The sequence below is a fragment of the Podarcis raffonei genome, chromosome 9 (genome assembly GCF_027172205.1).
Source record: "Podarcis raffonei isolate rPodRaf1 chromosome 9, rPodRaf1.pri, whole genome shotgun sequence".
NCBI classification, from domain to species: Eukaryota; Metazoa; Chordata; class Lepidosauria; order Squamata; family Lacertidae; genus Podarcis; species Podarcis raffonei.
In genome coordinates, this window is record NC_070610.1 from 77,981,468 (window position 1) to 78,001,060 (window position 19,593).

The 19,593-nt window shown below is 45.0% G+C and overlaps 2 protein-coding genes across 3 annotated transcripts in view; both read left to right on the forward strand.

Moving 5' to 3' along the window:
- The window catches only part of LOC128420551 (CD209 antigen-like protein D), an 86,653-nt gene extending 77,628 nt beyond the window's left edge, over positions 1 to 9,025 (forward strand). For both annotated transcript variants that reach the window (XM_053402150.1, XM_053402149.1), the window contains exons 7-9: positions 4,718 to 4,869; positions 5,945 to 6,054; positions 8,653 to 9,025. In XM_053402150.1, coding sequence (XP_053258125.1) covers positions 4,718 to 4,869; positions 5,945 to 6,054; positions 8,653 to 8,803 — 413 coding nt within the window. In that variant the 3' untranslated portion in view covers positions 8,804 to 9,025. The remainder of the gene's footprint in view (positions 1 to 4,717; positions 4,870 to 5,944; positions 6,055 to 8,652) is intronic.
- LOC128420550 (CD209 antigen-like) overlaps positions 1 to 9,025 on the forward strand; it is a 57,784-nt gene extending 48,759 nt beyond the window's left edge. Inside the window, exon 10 of the mRNA XM_053402147.1 lies at positions 8,816 to 9,025. The gene's annotated coding sequence lies outside the window, so the exon portion shown is untranslated. The remainder of the gene's footprint in view (positions 1 to 8,815) is intronic.
- Positions 9,026 to 19,593: the final 10,568 nt, after the last annotated feature.

Below are 19,593 nucleotides of genomic sequence, written 5' to 3' on the forward strand. Positions count from 1 at the left end.
GCCCAGATGACGATCCTGGAGGTCATTGCTGAGACGGGCACCACCTCGAGCCACTTTGACAAGGAGTCCACAATGATCAAGAATGTCTGACCTTGGCATGGACCAGCAAAATTGATGTGGAGTCTTGACCATGGTGTGCATGTCATCTCCTACCTTTAGATTGGGGCCTGAGGCATGGATGGTCAGGACTCTTGTCAGGCCTGGCACTGCTGGACCCAATCTTCTACTGCTGCATTACTGCCTGGCCACCAGATGTAGCTACTGGCCAGAGCTTCCATATGGACAATGCCTGGGTGACTGACATGGAGAGCCTCCAGCACTCTGGTCCACAGCTTAGCAGGGATCATGACCCAGTTTCCCCACAGAAGGCATCCCTTGTGAACTGACAGCTCATGTTGCTGGGAGACAAATGGGGAGAATTCTGCATCAAGGTGATCCGCTGGGCATCCCCTCCACATCCAGTTGAGGACACAGGAAATGGACACATGAGTGTATGGTGACATCCATGGCATGGAGCGGCAGCTGGGGAAGAGTCTCCAGCAGCATCACACTGTGGGCTGGGGACGGGTCGACATCTATGTCTGGTAATGGCAGGTAGCTTAGGGCATCTGCATGGCCCAGGCTCTTGCCAGGAACATTGTGCAGCACGTAGTCATATGCCCTGAGAAAGATGGACAACCTTAGCATGCTCAGGGACAGGACCTGGGGCATCTTCTAATCAGCAGCAAAAAGGCCCAGCAAAGGCTTGTGGTCACTTATTATAATGAAGCGGTGGCCATAGGTGTAGCCATGGAACTTCTTTACTTCTGCTCCGATAGCATTCCGTAGATGACAAAGTTCTGGAGTAGAATGCATTGGGGGCCTCTCACCCATCTGGCTACTGGTGGCTGAGGACTGTGCCAGTTCCATATGGGGAGGTGTGACAGGCAAGCACAACAAGCTTGGTCTCATCCGAATGGGTAAGGACTCATTCAGGGGAGAGCAGCTGTTTGACAGCATTGAAAGCAGCATTCTGAGCATGGCCCCAGATCCAAGGAGATTTCTTGCCCAAAAGCCAGTGCAGGTGCTCCACGATTGCAGCCTTGTGTGGAAGAAAGGAATGGTGCGACTGGATAGCATGTATTGAGTCAGAACACAGGGGCTCAGAATCCTTAGCCCATATTCAAATTCAGGCAAGCACAGAGCATTGAATACATAATAGGTAAAGTGATTATAAAATAGCTTATAAAGCTTTAGATGTGAAAGCAGAGACGGGGAATGAATGTAAATTGCATCACTTGTGCATAAAAACAAGCGAAGGATGGTCAGCACGAAAACACACATTTTGTGGAAGTTGTATACAGTGGTACCTCGCAAGACGAAATTAATTCGTTCCGCGAGTTTTGTCGTCTTGCGATTTTTTCCGTCTTGCGAAGCACGGTGTCGGGAAAGTTTTGGAAAAGCTTCAAAAATCACCAAAGTCTTTAAAAACCTCAAAAAAGGCTACCACACCGCGTTCTATGAGTTGCTCCTCGAAGTCAAGTCACAACTGTATTAACGGTGTTAAGAAAAAGGAAACAAACTTGCAAGACGTTTCCGTCTTGCGAAGCAAGCCCATAGGGAAAATCGTCTTGCGAAGCAGCTCCAAAAACAAAAAACCCTTTCGTCTAGCGAGTTTTTTGTCTTGCGAGGCATTCGTCTTGTGAGGTACCACTGCAATGCCATTTCCCCTTTTTCTTTGACCTTGGGAAATATGATTGCCTTTAAAGACATTATGCCAAAACCAGACCTAAACCCTGATTGAAATGGATCTAGAAAATCAGTTTCCTCCAAGAGCACCTGGATCTGCTCCACGACCACCCACTCAAGAACCTTGCCCAGGAAGGTGTGATTAGCAACTGATTGACTGTTACTTAGATTTTTCTGAGCCCAGGGAATAACAACAACAACAACAACAACAACAACAACAACAACAACAACAACAACAACAACAACAATTTATTTATATTCTGCCCATCAGGCTGGGTTTCTTAAGGAGTGATTTTACCACTGCCTCTGCTCTGGACACCCTTTAAGATTTATCTGCTGTAACAGAAGGGTCATGAAGGGTCAATTTTATCCTCAAAATACTTTGCAAACAAATCACGGAAAGCTGCTTTCAGTTCTACCATCTCCTTCAGGCCAGACTGTAGCAGGCTCTACTTCACCCAGGAAAGCTCTGCTGGATGGCACAATGGAGGAAGCTAAGCAACACTTCTTTGTAGCCTTCACTGCCACTTGGTAGGCTTGAGGGTGAGCCCTCACCAGTGCTCAATTGCATTCAACCAGATTTTTCCTCCACACACGTTCAAGCCATTTCCCAGCTTCTTTCTTTGCCCTAACCTCTGCAGTATACCAGGGGGCCAAACAGGCTGAATGAAGCGGGAGAGGGAGCTCAGGACCAATCGTGTCAATGGCCCAAGCCAAGATGTCAAGGAAAAAAACAACTATCTGACTTTCAGAAGACATCTGTTCAGGGAAGTTTTTAATGGTTAGATTCCAGTTGTGTTTTATTTTGTTGGAATTCACCCAGAGTAGCTGAGGAAAGCACTGCAAATAACAAGGCCAGTGGAAGTGATGGTATTCCAGCTGAACTATTTAAAATTTTAAAAGATGATGCTGTTAAGGTGCTACACTCAATATGCCAGCAAATTTGGAAAACTCAGCAGTGGCCAGAAGATCGGAGAAGATCAGTCTACATCCCAATCCCAAAGAAGGGCAGTGCCAAAGAATGCTCCAACTACCGCACAATAGCACTCATTTCACACGCTAGCAAGGTTATGCTTAAAATTCTACAAGGAAGGCTCAAGCAGTATGTGGATCGAGAACTCCCAGAAGTGCAAGCTGGATTTAGAAGAGGCAGAGGAACCAGAGACCAAATTGCAAACATGCGCTGGATTATGGAGAAAGCTAGAGAGTTCCAGAACGACATCTACTTCTCCTTCATTGACTATGCAAAAGCCTTTGACTGTGTCGACCACAGCAAACTATGGCAAGTTCTTAAAGAAATGGGAGTGCCTGATCACCTCATCTGTCTCCTGAGAAATCTCTATGTGGGACAAGAAGCTACAGTTAGAACTGGATATGGAACAACTGATTGGTTCAAAATTGGGAAAGGAGTACGACAAGGCTGTATTTTATCTCCCTGCTTATTTAATTTATATGCAGAATACATCATGCGAAAGGCTGGGCTGGATGAATCCCAAGCTGGAATTAAGATTGCTGGAAGAAATATCAACAACCTCAGATATGCAGATGACACAACCTTGATGGCAGAAAGTGAGGAGGAATTAAAGAACCTTTTAATGAGGGTGAAAGAGGAGAGCGCAAAATATGGTCTGAGGCTCAACATCAAAAAAACGAAGATCATGGCCACTGGTCCCATCACCTCCTGGCAAATAGAAGGGGAAGAAATGGAGGCAGTGAGAGATTTTACTTTCTTGGGCTCCATGATCACTGCAGATGGTGACAGCAGCCACGAAATTAAAAGACGCCTGCTTCTTGGGAGAAGGGCAATGACAGGCCTACACAGCATCTTGAGAAGTAGAGACATCACCTTGCCAACAAAGGTCCATATAGTTAAAGCCATGGTTTTCCCAGTAGTGGTGTATGGAAGTGAGTGCTGGACCATAAAGAAGGCTGATTGCCGAAGAATTGATGCTTTTTAATTATGGTGCTGGAGAAGACTCTTGAGAGTCCCATGGACTGCAAGAAGATCAAACGCATCCATTCTTAATGAAATCAGCCCTGAGTGCTCACTGGAAGGACAGATCGTGAAGCTGAGGCTCCAGTACTTTGGCCACCTCATGAGAAGAGAAGACTCCCTGGAGAAGACACTGATGCTGGGAAAGATGGAGGACACAAGGAGAAGGGGGCGACAGAGGACGAGATGGTTGGTTAGTGTTTTCGAGGTTACCAGCATAAGTTTGACCAAACTGCGGGAGGTAGTGGAGGACAGAGGTGCCTGGCGTGCTCTGGTCCACGGGGTCACGAAGAGTCGGACACGACTAAACGACTAAACAACAACAACAACAAAGCTGAGGAAAACCCAGTTAGATGGGTAGCATATTATAAAGTATCATTGTCGTCATTGTCATCATCTTTATTCAGTTGTTCCACAGCTTGGCCAAAACTTGGCAGGAGCACCACCTACTTTCAGATGAGCTGGAAAATCCCCCAGAGGCATTTGGAAGCCCACTGGAACCATCCTGTCAGCTCAGGCAGGGAGACTGCTGGGCAGCAAACCAGGTGGTAAACCAGCAGAATCCCTCATCTGTCCCAGTTGCCCACTCTAGATTGCCCTCCCCACCTCCGCAACTGGACAGTTAGCCTAGAGAGAGAAAGAGAATTTTGATCAACCACAGCTACTCCCCCTCTCCATCCTTCAAGTCTGCCCTAATGCTGCCCTGAGTATCCAGGTGGAAACAAGTAGGTGAGGTTCTTGACTGCGCTCCCTGTTCCAGCTATGCCCGCCCAGGTATTTACTGCAGCATCAGCATCAGCATGGGTTGATGAGTTAATGTTGTTCTTTTTTTTTAAGATTTCTGAGCTTCCTAGATTAATATATGTTATCATGTGCCCAGAGAAATGAACTTCACAAAAGTAATTGAAATCTGCACAGACATACAAGGTGGTTCCCCTTAGATTCCTTATCTTGTTTTCTTTTTCTCTTCTTCCTCCATACCTGGCTGACTCAAAGACATCATCTCTAAAAATGTGAATGATGGTTGGGTTTTATTTGCAACGGCATACTATTGGTTTTCTCATGGGCCACAATCATGGATGAATTCCAAAAAATTGTGTGAGAGGGAAGGCGCCAAGCTAATTTCTCTGAAAACAGCAGTAGAACAGGTGAGCATCAAAGCCGAGTATTGAAAAGGTAGGGGATCTCCTTGAGTCAAAGTGCTCCTATCATCACTATCCATTTAAGAAAGTACAATCCACCTGTATGCAGGCAATACAGCAACTCCATCAGTCAAGCCAAGGGGTGGGTGGGGCAGGAAACAGCTGCTACCATCTGGGGCTAACTAAGGTTTCTTGGAGCTGCTGAGCTCCAATAGAATGAAGCTGGCAGTCAGGAAGGAGATCTTGAAGGAGGAGGAGGAGGAGTTACTTGAGAGTCATCTATCCCCTGGATGGCCTGTAAATTCTTCCTCTGCTCTTTGAGATGTACTGAGTGCTTAGAGAAAAGGCTTCCCTCACCACCCTAACCTTCTGGCATGAGGGTATCATGGAGATGACTCTAGAGGAGCTTGGAAGGTATATCCATCTCCCAGCCCTTAACCCAGGCAGAGGGGCTACTGGGATGCTGCAGGGCACAGACATAGGTGAGACCCCATCGTCATCCCATCAAGAATATCACAACCAGAATGATTCCAGTGTCTCTGGAACCAACCATCAAACATGGATGCAGAAATTGGAGTATTTGACACACAGGTCACTGTCCCGCCAGGTGGTTCCAAGGCGAACTGTTCTATGGCACAGTCATTTACAGTATCTGGAAATTTTAACTCTGTGTCATGACTGGACATATGTAGCCAGTCTCGGTGAGGGCAGGTGAAGTTACCCTTCACTGCAACATTTCCTCTTTGGGATGCTTCCTTGATTCCATCATCAGCATCATCATAACTTGGATCAGGGGGACAATAGCACATCCTCAGTACAAAATTATTCTTGGTGCTTGATGCAACCATACTTGGAATACCATAGTTTTGATCACTCCTTCCTCCAAAAATATGGATTTGGCTTTCAAAGGTGACACCAGTGTCTTTTGAAATGTGTTTGTTTTATGCCTGTTGAATGTTTGTAAAGGGCTAGAGTAGCTCAGAGCAAGGGACATTGTCTAGAAAGGCTTTGAGCGAACTGCCTTGCTCCTCATTCCTACTGAAAATTTTCTGGTTTTTCTTTCTCCCCACCCCTACCCTAGCAATTTGTGGTGAATGAAGTAAAAGCCCGAAGAAAGCTTTTTTGGATTGGACTCTTTAAAGACAACAAAGCGAAATGGAGATGGCTGCCAGGAATAGAGGCTTTAGTCACGTAAGTTTCTGCAGAAACATATGTCAATGGCATGCATTCCAAGAAGTTGCAGATTCTGTTTACGCAATTGATCCTTTCCCTCTCCAAATATATTTTGCCATGCACTTTTCTCTACTACCAAAGACCTACATATGTACTCCTCCACATCATTGCCCAGATGAGCAGCTGCTGCTTCTCACTAGGTTGCAGAGGCAGGAAGGCTCCTCTTCCTGCTTCTCTAACCTAGTGAATGTGGTGATTTGGAAGAGGCCGAAGGCATGCTTTTAAATGGTTTGTGCTGCTTAGTTCAGCTTCAAAGGGACTTGCAGGAACCTAAAGCTGAGCAACACTGTCAGCTGGCAGTTTAAGACAGTTCATGGTTCCCTTTAAGTATCTAACAGCTCTTTTCAGCTTGTGTTGATGGATGTACAAGGTCAGAGTAAGATCTCACTCATCCACAGCTTGGTAATAGAACAGAGAACTGGACTGGCATTTATTACCAAGACTGCATTAACAGAGGGCTGCTTTCAATTTTGTAAGGTCTCCTGGAACATTCATCTCTATTGATGCACCCAATACCAACCACTAATCCTTTTTGGCAAAGGTATTGAGTAAACTTTACAAACGGGCAATGGGGTTGTATAATACTAGCTGGGAACTTAAACCCTGTATGCCAGTGGTTCCCAGTTAGCTAAGTACTGCAGACCCCTTGTTTTTCAAAAGCCACGCCATGGGCCACCGTACCTTTGAACATTTTAATATATCTGTGGCAGTTTTTGTTATGTGAATGACACCATGGAGCCCCTGGGTGGGTGGTCCATGGACCACCAATTGGGAGCCACTGCTGTTTGTGATCTTAGACTTGATCAAAGGGCAGATCTCACCCGAACATCTCATGGGAGTAAAAAATCCACCTACTGCACCATTACTAGTAATATCAATTTAATAGATTCACAGAGAGCTAAAAATGAGGGAGTTATAGAGTACATTTATCACAGAATTTTAGTGCTGTGTAGTGGGACTTGATTCAGTACACAATGGACACTGGAAAATGCAAGTGACAATAAGAGTGAGGCTAGGGTGATATCCTTGTCAACTATAGGTAATTGATTAAAGTAAACTTAGAACCATCATGTTAGATTTAGATAAGATATATATGTGAGAAATATCATATCATTTCAATCAACCCTATAGTGACTTTGTGGTTATAGATTATATTTTGCAATTCATTTGAGGACATACCTATGTTTGTTTCTGTATAGTGTCATTGCTCTCCTCATGCAAGGCGGATGCAAATCTAACATGGTTTTAATATCCTCAGAACAATCACTACTGTGCTAACTCTGCTATGAGAGAGTAAGGATCTCTCTTCCAACACTCTTTCTCCAACACCCACAACTGTCCAGAGCAGATCTGAGGAGGATGTGGGTGCATATGGAAAGGACAGAGGGCCAGTTCTGTTGCAGAAATGGAAATCCTGGCAATAGCAGAAGTACTGCATTGGATGCTGCCCAAACTAAATTGACTGAAAGTTCTTGTGTGTACCTCTGAGCCTTCCAAAGTCACACCCTCAGTTTTTTGTAGGTTACTATGAGAAATCACTTCATGTGAAAAGAAAAGAGACAGTCTTAACCCACAGTTGTTGTTGGGATTTTGAATACATGCAGCTTCACACAGAGTCAATTAGAAGTTGGCCAACAGCCAAGGCAATGTAAAGGAGTAAAATCTGCCTGGAGATATAGAGGCCTGGAGACAGCTCCCTCATTGGTCAAGCTCACTCATGGGAATAATGATTTATAGCCTATTGACTGGAATGTGTTAGTAGAGCGTTGAGAGTTGAGTGTTAGTGTAAGAGTCATGTGGTGAGAGAGCTAAAGATCCATGTTGTGCTCTGTTCCTGTAAATAGTAACTTGAAGTCCACTGTACATAATAAACACCTATAAGTAACAAGTAACTGATTCCTGCTTTGTCCATCCTGCCTGCAACCGATTGCTTTCGTGAACTCTGCGTATACTCTGCTAAGGTCCTAAGTTAGAAAGTTGCGAAACACCAATAGTTGTTGTTGTTTTTCTTACATGGTTAAAGGTAAAGGTACCCATGCCCGTACGGGCCAGTCGTGTCCGACTCTAGGGTTGTGCGCCCATCTCACTTAAGAGGCCGGGGGCCAGCGCTGTCCAGAGACACTTCCGGGTCACGTGGCCAGCGTGACGAAGCTGCTCTGGCGAGCCAGCACCAGCGCAGAACACGGAAACGCCGTTTACCTTCCCGCTATAAAGCGGTACCTATTTATCTACTTGCACTTAGGGGTGCTTTCGAACTGCTAGGTGGGCAGGAGCTGGGACTGAACTAAGGGAGCTCACCCCGTCATGGGAATTTGAACCGCCGACCATGCGATTGGCAAGTCCTAGGCGCTGAGGTTTTACCCACAGCGCCACCCGCATCCCACCCTTACATGGTTAGAATTCTAAAATATGGGGAGAAAAATCCATCACACTTGTGAGTGGATGTTAAGAGAGAAAGAGCTGAACGTCTTTTTAATGATAGAAGGCAAGGGGAGCGGGTGAAGAAGTAGACATCCAATCTTGATTGATCAAGGCTGCTATTTCTCTTCTTTTCAGCTTCTGGAAATGGGGTGAGCCAAATAGAGCCGCGAAGCACGACTGTGCTGTAATGACCTTTAATTGCCGCGGAAGTTGCTGGGCAGCGTTAAACTGTGAGCAAATGACACAGTATATTTGCAAGAAGGTGCCGAATGCTGCTTGGCTCTAAGAAGACACTTTCAAGATGAACGAAACTGGATCTCATGATCACTACACAAAACCAAAACCAAGAGATCACCCCACCTCACTGTTTTAATGCACAATCCACACTCTGCCATCTAGATTATGGGACTCTTTGGCATCAACCCTCAAAAACACCATGAAAAGACCTTATTCTGCAAGCTCAAACGTAGATGGCTACAAAAATAGAGAATGGAAGGGTCCAGTCATAGCCTGTTTTCTGTTTCATGTATTTATTTGCAATGCATACCAATATTTGTTTCCTTACTCTGTGTGTTTGATGCCCCATTGCCCCTTCTGATCTCCATCGCCACTACCTTACAAGGCACATAAGGACAACACTGCATGCCAGGCAATGAGAATGGGGGCTACCCAGCACCTGGTGTCCCTTTCTAGCAGACTAATCACAAATACAACTTTGGCTTCATCACTGGGAAATTCCGATGCCCTTATTCTCATGTAGAGTTAACATTGGGCAACAAACACCGTGAACTGCTCTCGATTTCTTCAGAACTTGGCAGGGGGCAAGCCTGGGGTCCACACCATTGTGGGCACAGCACTGGCAGCATGTGCTGCTCTTTTCATGGCATTCAAATGGCAGGGGTGGAGCAAGGAAGCTCCACCCTGCATAATCGATCACAAGACTTGATCCAGAGAAAGCTCCTCCCCAGAACAGGCAGGATGACACTAGGACTCTGAGCTGTTAACCCTGTAAGCTCTGATTCCCCTCACACTCCCTCTCGTCCTGCGCTGCTGGTGGCTTGTAAGTATCACCACTTACCCCAAAACCAAACCTCCACAGAACTCCCCATGACGCTGGAAGCTCAAAGGTTTTGTGAACCCATCTGCCAGGTTCTTCTGGCTTGGGAAGTACTGCAACTTCACCAAGCCTGTCTGGACACTCTGACACACATTCTGGAAACGTATGTCCAGATGTAATGGTGTCCGGCACACTTCCCTGTGCCAAATGTGAGCCTTAAGCTTTTTTCCTGGCTCCAAGCAGAGTTTTGCAGCAGCGGTTAGTGCCTTGTGTGGGTGATAAATCAAAGTCTGTTCGCAGGCTTCTTGCTATCTAAGAAGGCTTTAATTAGGTACAGAAAAACATCATAAATCAGCCCGGAGGACCAGCGGACATCCTCTCCGGCTCAACAGCTAAAAGCGAAAGTAACTCACACACAAAGAAAGATTCCTGTATGTGAACAAAACCACGCCTCAGAATGTGAGACTTCACACAGAACTGTTTAACCCTGTAAACAGGGGTGGGGCTAGCTACCCATGGGGTGAGGCAAGCATCCTTTCCCTTACTGACTTCTGATTAGGAGAGTCCTTCGCGGTTAAGGAGCCACTACCGGGATTCTGAAACCCTCTGAGAAACCCTTCCAAAGATAGGATGCTGCACTTCTGTCCGGATGGATAGACAAGAGGTTGAGGAGAGGAGAAAGCTGAATTGGAGAAAATGCTAGACCCAGAAGGATTTTAACGATGGTTCCCTGCTGTGGGGGCTCATCTGGAACTAGAGTGGTGGAAGCCCTGACCTCCCTGAAAGGGCCGCTTCTCTTAGTAACACGCCGTGGCTCGGTGAGCCCCTGCACATCTCTCACACTTGTGCGGGTACTTACAAGACTGCCTTTGGTATTGCCCTTTATTGAATTACCAGCACACCTTACGTTTTAAATCCTTTCTAAGGTCCAGCTTACCAGTGTGATACACCTCTGATGGCTTCTTCCCGACATACGGGCTAACTGCCAGATGCTAAGAGCGGCAGCCTCCCCAGAAAGGGCGTAAGCCATTCTGACTCATCATCACCGGCTGATGAGGTGCCTGATTCTGGAAGCTGGATCCTGGGCTGCCTCTTCTGCAAAGAACTAGAAGAACTGGAAGCAACCAGGCTATTGATACGGGCTGGCAGCCTCCACGCAGGCGCCCCGATGCATTTCTGAAAGTCGCCGAGCAAGCCTGAGACCTAGTTTGCACAGCCACCGTTCCTGTCTGAGGGCTTGGGCCTGCACCTGGGTAGTTTAAAGGCTGGTCACTGGTTTGCGAAACAAGGAAGTAAGAAACACAAGGCAAATAGAACTAAAGAATAGCTAGGAGAAAGTGCTGTTCATAGTCAACCATGAATGATCTGAAGGCATTGAGGAACTGCGAAATGGGTTTGGGTTTATTATTACGACGGTTGCCATCTGCAGTGTGTGCTGTTACTGCACCCGTGCGCTTCCTCTTGGGCGCCATGAGCTGCTCTGTGCACTAGTAAAATGCGCCTACTATTTATTTCGTCACTAATTATTTTATTTTATTTTAAACTTAATTTTCATTTATTTATTTATTTATTTATCTATATTTTTAATATTAATTATTATTATAATTTTTTATTTTTTATAATTATAATTATTTATTATTATTTATTTTTCAAATTTATTTTATTTTATTATTTTATTTTATTATTGTTGTTGTTATTTTTAATTAGTATTAATATCACCAATCAATTAATAACTTGACTGTAATTAAATGTCAGTATACAATTATTGTGCATCAATAAAGTTCAGAGCACGGTTGATGAATTAATTATTAATCGATAGTATCTCAATTAATAGCCAATGTATTTATAGCTATGAGTAGAAATTACTATTATCAATTGCTCCACGTAACTGCTGACAAAATGAACAAGGTATACGTCACTTAACTGCACCGCTTGTATTTATTTATATTTATTAAATCACAACCCAGCAAGAGTTCAAGCAGCAGTGCTCAGCTACATATTAGCACCTGGCTCCAAGGAACAATCCCATACACAAAGCAACCCCAACTGCAGTCAAACAGAATTAGAAGATAATTGCCTACAATAAAAAGTTGCCCCTTTTAAATGATAGGCAAATCTAGGTGCAAAGCATTGCCAAGTAATCAAACAGAATTGAAAATAACTGCTTACAAGGGGATGCTCAGAAGCTGCAGCCAAATTAAGAGAAAAGGAAATCAATAAGATTCCAGGCCCACACCAGCGGCCCTCTGAAAAGGAGGGGTGAGGTTGCTCTTAAGGGGAACCAAAGAAACTTTGCCAAACAAAGAAAGTAAATTTTTTGCCCACAAGGTCGGCTCAAGATCAGTTGATGGAAATAAAGGTGCTTAAATAGACAAAAGACTGTAATTGGTCAAACTGCTGGTTAGTTAAACTGACAATGCAACTAGAGCTGCTGAACTGCCCGGTGCTTAAAGACAATGCCTCACAATCTGCCGGTCACTCAAAGAACAATCAAGCCTGCCCAGCAGCTGAAAAACCTGTCTGGTAACTGTGATGACTCAGGCAAGAAGCAAAGGGAAATCCAAAGATGCCTTATTATTTTATTTTATTTATTTATTTATTTATTTATTAAGGTTAATGTGATGTATCTCTTTCCTGAAAGGGTGGGGGGTGTAGGGAGGGAGGAGGGGTGGAGGGAGTAAAATGAGGATGCGGGGCAAGGAAAAAGTTAAGAAAAGGAAAATAGCTGTCCTTTACAGTGAGCCAAAATGAAGTGGAAATATAAACCGTGAGTTAACCTGGACTTTTAGTAAGGTACTATAAGCCAAAACCTTTTTTGTTGTTGTTGTTTAAAAGCAGTTTTCTTTAGGGAGCCTGTACTGGCAAATGCAGCCAATGACAAGAACCAGGCAAAGGCACACCTTCAAAGGTTCTAAACGTATAAACATGCAGTGCTGAGGAATGGTTCCCTGATCATAAACCCTGAATTGTCCACCCCAAGCCCTGCCTTATTTCTTCCCCCAAACATCAAGCGAAGGGGGGGTGGCTTAGAGAAACCAAGGGGGGTGAGGTTTAAGTGCACAATGTATTCCAAGCCCCAGCAGCCTTTAAATTTTACAGTGGGCTCCCGATTTAAGTGGTACCAATGGAAGAGATGGCAGGGTAAATTAAACCCACGCTAGAAGAGTAATAATCAATAAACGGCAGGCACAAACATACGCTGCAAACACACACACACGACTTAAAATTGGAGAGGAGCCCTGAGGATCATCTAGTCCAACCCAAGCAATACAGAAATATTTAGCTGTCCCATACAGGCTCTCAAGAACAATGGAGGCGGAAAACACATAAGCACCCTGGCCAACAAATTAAATGTAAGGCAAACCCACTCAGTCACCCAGACCAGCCATGCAATTGGACAGGCAAGGGCAATAGAGGGGAAAACATACAAGCATCCTGGCCAAAATGGAAGGAAAGTGAGGAGACGAGGGAGAAAGAAAGATGGAGCCACACTCACACTCAGACCTCGCTGGGGGCACGTGCTGGGCACAAACAAATCAAGCACCAGGAGTGGGGGGAAATAGAAGGTTAAATGTAGGTTTTTACACGGAAAAGAGAACACAGCAAGGCAAACCTGGATGCCTGGGTTTTTAAAAGCAGTAAAGCAATGAGCGCACGCAAGCCTCTTAAAGTTAAAAGGCATGCAAGGAACCAGACACACACACACCCGACTCCAAACCTCATGGCTCTTCTCTGTGATGACTCTCCTAGCTGATGACTCGCTGCGGGACGATGACGACTGAGGAGGAGGCAGAGCTGGAGCCGCAGCATTAAGCTGCTAAACACGCCCCCCGGAGACACCTGGTTGGCTGCCTCCGGTGGGCGTGGGCGCCAGCCAGGTGAGGAGGGGCGGGGGCTAAGGCCCCCGGCCAGGGGCGGAGCTCGGGCTCCCGCCCACAACCACTCCCCTCTCTTCCAGGGAGGAGAGTCTTTCTCCTCACAGTTTGGTTCTCGCCTTAAACTGCCCAGACTCTGCCGACTTCAGACAGGGTTGATTGTCCCCCCAAACAGTGATGGGCAAGCAACACTCCCCACAGATTTCTTGAACCAGACATCTGTAGAACTCCTGTTCCCAGCACAGCTCTGACAGTGCGCTGAACTCAGCTTCAGTAGAGGGCAGCGCAATGAGACTCTGCTTCCGGGACTTCCTCCCAACTAGATATTCCCCAAACTTTATTACCATCCCAGATACAGACTTCCTGTCATCCAGATTCGCCCAGTTGCTATCTGCCCAGCACGTGAGCTTGGCGTCACCTGTAGCTGACAGCTTAAGGCAAAAGTCTTTGGTATCTTGCAGGTGATGCAGGACCCATTTAATACCATTCCAGGCTTGCACACTTGGACTTGTAGCTTCCCTGCTGAGCAGATTGGTAGCAAAAGCAATGTCCAGCCTGCTCCACTGGGAAAGATACAGCAGACTACCCAGAGCTGACTGAAAGTTCTCAGCTTTCTCAAACTCAGTGCATTCCGCTAGCTGACTGTCTTTCATGTAGCTTGTCTCCATGGATGTTCTAACCCCTGCACAATCACACATTCTGAACTTCTCAAGCAACTGCTCAATCTTGCCTTTCTGACTGAGCAAGAAGCTTCCATCTTCAGACCTGTCTATCTGTACCCCTAGGTAAACTCACTGAACCCAGGTTCTTGAGTTGGAAACATTTCCCAAGCTCTTTGGCAAACGTCTGCACCTGATTGTCTGCCCTTGAGACATGAATTATGTCATCCACAAAAACCAAAACCAGTTCTTGTGACTCTCCTGACCCTTTTAGGTACAGACAGCTGTAAATAAATACTTCTAGAGTAGAAGAGAAGCTGAGTGCAGTCTCTGATTTACGCACACTTTGCACGCACAGAAAGCCACTTTGCTGTGTTTTACTCTGCTGTGCTCAGATTTCTGAAGGAGCAGAAATGTGCAATGGAAGCCTGCAGGACCTCCACCCTTCACCATTTACAGCAGTACTAAATCAGCCAGTGTCTGGCATGAAAACATCCTCCATGCTGGACAAAACCGAAAGTCAGACAGAACAAAGAAACCAGCTTCTCCAGGATGAAGAGGAACCATTGATGAGCACCCTTTGGGTTCGGTCAGTCAGCCAGTTTCAAATCCACTGAGTGGTAGCATAGTCAAGACCGCATTTTACCAGCTTCTTTACAAGTATATCATGGGGCACCTTGTCAAATGCCTTGCTGAAATCAAGGTAGGCTACATCCACTGCATTCCCTTCATCTACCAGGCTTGTAATTCTGTCAAAAAATGAGATCAGGTTAGTCTGACATGACTTATTTTTCAGAAATCCATGCTGACTATTGGTGATCACAGCATTCCTTTCTAGGTGCTCACAGACTGTTTGCTTAATGATCTGCTCCAGAATCTTCCCTGGTATTGATGTCAGACTGACTGGGTGATAATTATTTGGGTCCTCTCTTTCCCCCTTTTTGAAAATAGGGACAACATTTGCCCTCCTCCAGTCTGCCGGGACTTCGCCTGTTCTCCAGGAATTCTCAAAGGTGACTGCCAGTGGTTCTGAGATCACATCTGCCAGTTCTTTTAATACTCTTGGATGCAGTTCGTCTGGTCCTGGAGACTTGAATACATCTAAACTAGCCAAGTATTGTTGTACTAGGAGACTTGTCCATTAAACTTTAATTAGTTTAATGTTGAGTAAACGTCCAGTGCGCTTCCAACGCCATAAATCTTATCTCAGCAGAGAATTTCGTGCAGCGGTAGAAGAAGGCAGGAGAGACAGTACCTTTCAATGAAGAATCCTGGAGCAAGCACTTTGGAACTCAGGAAAAAACTTTATTTACAAAAGAAAAAACCCTGGGGATAAAGCACACATGCTTTTATCTCCGGCATAAAGAAAACTTTTCTCTAAACCTAACTCATATCAGCCCACCGGGCACAAACTGAGTGAACTGACTATTTATACAAACTAACTCACATTCTTGGATGCTTAATGACTTCCAGCTGCTCAGTGATTAGAGCGACTTGTTACCTCTTAACCCTTTAGTACCAACACCCCCTCTCGCTCGTAACACTGAGCTGTACCAACCTTAATTCAAATTTAAACCCGAACAGAAATATTTATGAGATTGCGGACTCAAAGCTTTTGTAAAACCGTCTGCGAGATTTTCTTTGCTTGCACAATACTTTAGTTCAATTAAACCTTGTTTTACACTTTGGCATACATTTTGATAACGGATATCCAAGTGTTTTGTGAGTGCCTTGAATTGACCTGATTTAGCTAGTTTAATACAAGGTTGATTGTCTTCCCACACTCTGATAGGTAGGGAACATTCTCCAAACAATTCTTGTACCAGTTGCTTATAAAATTCCAGTTCTCTACATACATCTGATAATGCATTGAACTCAGATTCAGTTGAACTTAAAGCTATAAGTGATTGCTTTCTTGATCTCCAACCAATTAGTGCATTTCCAAATTTTATCGCCATTCCTGACACTGATTTTCTATCTGGTCCAGCATCTGCCCAACTGCTGTCGGCCCAACATTCAAGTTGTGTGCTGCCCTCTGCTGATAGTTTTAAGCGAAACCTTTTGGTAGTTTGGAGATACCTTAAAACTCTTTTTACTCCTTGCCAAGCATGCATTGATGGTTTTTCAGCTTGTCTACACAGCATGTTGACAGCATATGTTATATCGGGCCGAGTCCACTGTGCAATGTGGAGTAGACTGCCTATCGCTGACTGGTAAACCCCGGGATTACTGAACTCTGCCTGTTGCTCGGCTTGAGCATCCTTTGTGTAACTTAACTCCATTGGAGTTTTAACACCAGCACAGTTGTCCATTTTAAACCTTTCCAGCAACTGCTGGATCTTAGCTTCTTGGCTGAGCCAATAGTTCCCATTTTCATCTTGCTGAATTTTATCTCCTAGATAAACAGATACAGTGCCTAGTGATTTTATCTGAAACTTTTCTCCAAGCTTTGTGGCAAATTGTTGTGCAAGTTTATCGTCCTTTCCACTGTATAATAAATCATCAACAAATATCAAAACTGCTTCTTGTTCACATCCAGAGCCTTTTAGATAAAGACACGCATCTGCTGCGCTCTTTCTGAACCCCATGCTCTCTAGAGCATCGTTTAAGCAGGAATTCCAATTACGGGCGGACTGTTTCAACCCATAAATGGATTTGTGTAGGCGCCAGACCTGGTTTGGCTTGTCTCCTTCAAAACCTGGTGGTGGTGTCATATAGACTTCCTCCTGTAAGTCTGCATTTAAATAAGCCACATTGACATCAAAATGAAACAGCTTATTTCCCTTCTTAGCTGAAGAGGCTAGAAGCATTCTTAATGACTCCGGTCTTGAAGTAGGGGCATAGATTTGAGAATAGTGAACACCTTTGCGCTGCGAAAAACCTTTTGCAACTAGTCGGGCTTTATATTGCAACTCCTCAGTAGTTGTGGGCTTTAAACGATATACCCATCGACAACCTACAGCTTGTTGCCCTTTCGGAAGCTCTGTACTTGTAAACACACCGAGAGACTTCATTGAAGCCATCTCTTTTTCCATTGCTTCCTGCCACTTTACGGCTTCTGAGCTTGGAAGCTGTTGTACCTCTATATAGCTATCTGGCTCACACTGTGCCATATTTACGTATACACTTGTCACCTTAAACCGCTCTGGTGGTTTGCCCTTTGTGGCACGTTTTGATCTGCGCAATTGTTCCTCTTGTGCCCCCTCTGACCGTTGGCTGTCAGAATCTGTCTCAGACTTTATATCTGGATGCGCCCCTAGGGATAAAGACCTCCGTTTAGATACCTCCCTTGGGCTTGGTGTTGCAGGCGACCTGCTTCGCTTTTGCTGTTTGCTAGGCCTACTGACTGGCGATGTTGGAACACTCCTAGATTCTGGCTTTTCTACCTTAGGAGAAGAACCTTGTGCCTGGTCAGAATCTGCATCTGAACCATGTGCACCATCCCCTTGTGGCTCACTACCCTCTGGACTTTCATTCTCAGCATAAATGCCTAAATCATCTCTCAAAATGTCAGGGTTAGCATGTAAGTGAGTCCATCCGGATTGCTCACAAAATTCAGCGCTCCTACTGATGACCACTCTTGTAATATCCCCATTTGGGTTCACGAACCTCCAAGATTTGGCGTGTGGTTCGTACCCACAAAAGATGAGTTTCCTAGCCCTTGGACTTCCCTTTTTCCTTAACGCTTTTGGGATGAGTACATAGGCTTGAGATCCAAACACCCGAAAGTAATTAACTTTGGGCTTCTTCCCGTATAAAGCAAAATATGGCGTAGTATCAATTACTGAATTATATACTCGGTTCAGAATATGAGTAGCCGTCTGCCAGGCTTCCGCCCAGTAACTTTGAGGGAGTTTAGAATCAAACAACATAGAGTTTGCCAACTCTTGCAGAACCCTGTTTTTACGTTCGGCCACGCCTCCTTCTTGGGGGGAATAAGGTGTAGACAGACGATGCTTAATTCCCTTTTTCTTAAAGAAATTCTGCAACACAGACCCGGTAAATTCTGACCCTCTGTCTGTCTGAAAAGCAAGTACTTTAGTACCGAATTCAAGTTCTACTGCATGAACCCAATTTTTAACTGTTTCTGCAGTATCTGCTTTTGTTTTGAGAGGAAAAAACCATGTGACTTTTGTTTTGTCATCCGAGAGACACAGTGCATATCTCGAACCTCCCATGCTAGCAACAGGCATTGGGCCACATAGGTCCATATGCACAAGTTGGAATACTTTGTCAGATTTCCTGTCTGAACTGGGATAACTGCATCTATGAACCTTCGCCCTTTTGCATGCAGTACAATCCAAATACTTAGTACATTTGTTCATTTTGCACCCTTCTGATAATTCAGGTTGCCTTTTAACATACTGAAAATTAATATGTCCCAAACGGCGGTGCCATAAATGAACACAAGAATTATGGGTAGGCGAGTTCACACAACCAGCATGAACCTGTTCAACTTCATCTGGACTTGTCTCAAAATAATATAATCCATTTCTGCATTCCACCTGCAAAAGAGATACGTTATTCTTTGAAATAGTGCAAACCCCATTTTCAAACAGTTTTAAACCCATCTCTATCAAGTTCTGACACAGACAAAATACACCCCTTCATCCCTTTAGCACATAGGCATCAATTCCTGTATGCAAACAATTCAAGAACACTGTGCCTACGGTCTTTAAGGAACGTTTAGTTGAATCTGCCATTGTCACAACTTTAAGGGTTTGCAAATGTCTGCAATTCTGCAAACGGACACTAGATGGCGCCACCAGGTGGTGAGATGCACCACTGTCGATCAACCAGCATAGATTGCTGCCTTGGCCACGCCCTTGCATCAATGCCATTGCTGAAGCCATGTGTTGTGTGCTGTGGGAGTAGCCACGACCACCTCCTCTTCTTCGACGTCCCCTGGAACTCCTTGTCTGGTAACTAGGGGTAACGGCCTTGGTGCTGTCTTGACCAGGTTCACGTGTGCAGTTCCTGATTAAATGGGAAGAGGAACCACAGCGAAAACAGTGTCTAGCTGCAAAAGCATTTACTGTGGTCTCAAACTCAGCATCCCCACTCTTAGGCACAGCACAACTCCCCTTTGAAGACAAACCTCTTTCTCTTTGCCTTTTATCCTGTTCATCTGCAAGCCGAGAAGAAATGTATTCAAGGGTTAATTCAGCTGAAAGCATAGCTTCCAAAGTTAAAGCTAGAGTCTCATAGCTTTTATCAAGAGAAGACAACAATATGTATGACTGCTGCTCCATAGAGAAAGGAATGCCCAGCTGTCTTAGTTGATTAAAGGCAGACACCATTTTGGCAATATGTTCTTTCACACATGCTCCCGGTTGGAGACGTAAATCAAACAAACATCTTGTAGCATGGATCTTGGCCCCCGCAGTGTTTCTGGAATTTAGCCGCTGCAGAACCGTCCAGACCTCATGCGTATTCTTTAACTCAGAAACATAAGGCATTTGCTCTGGTCCCACTGCCAAAACTA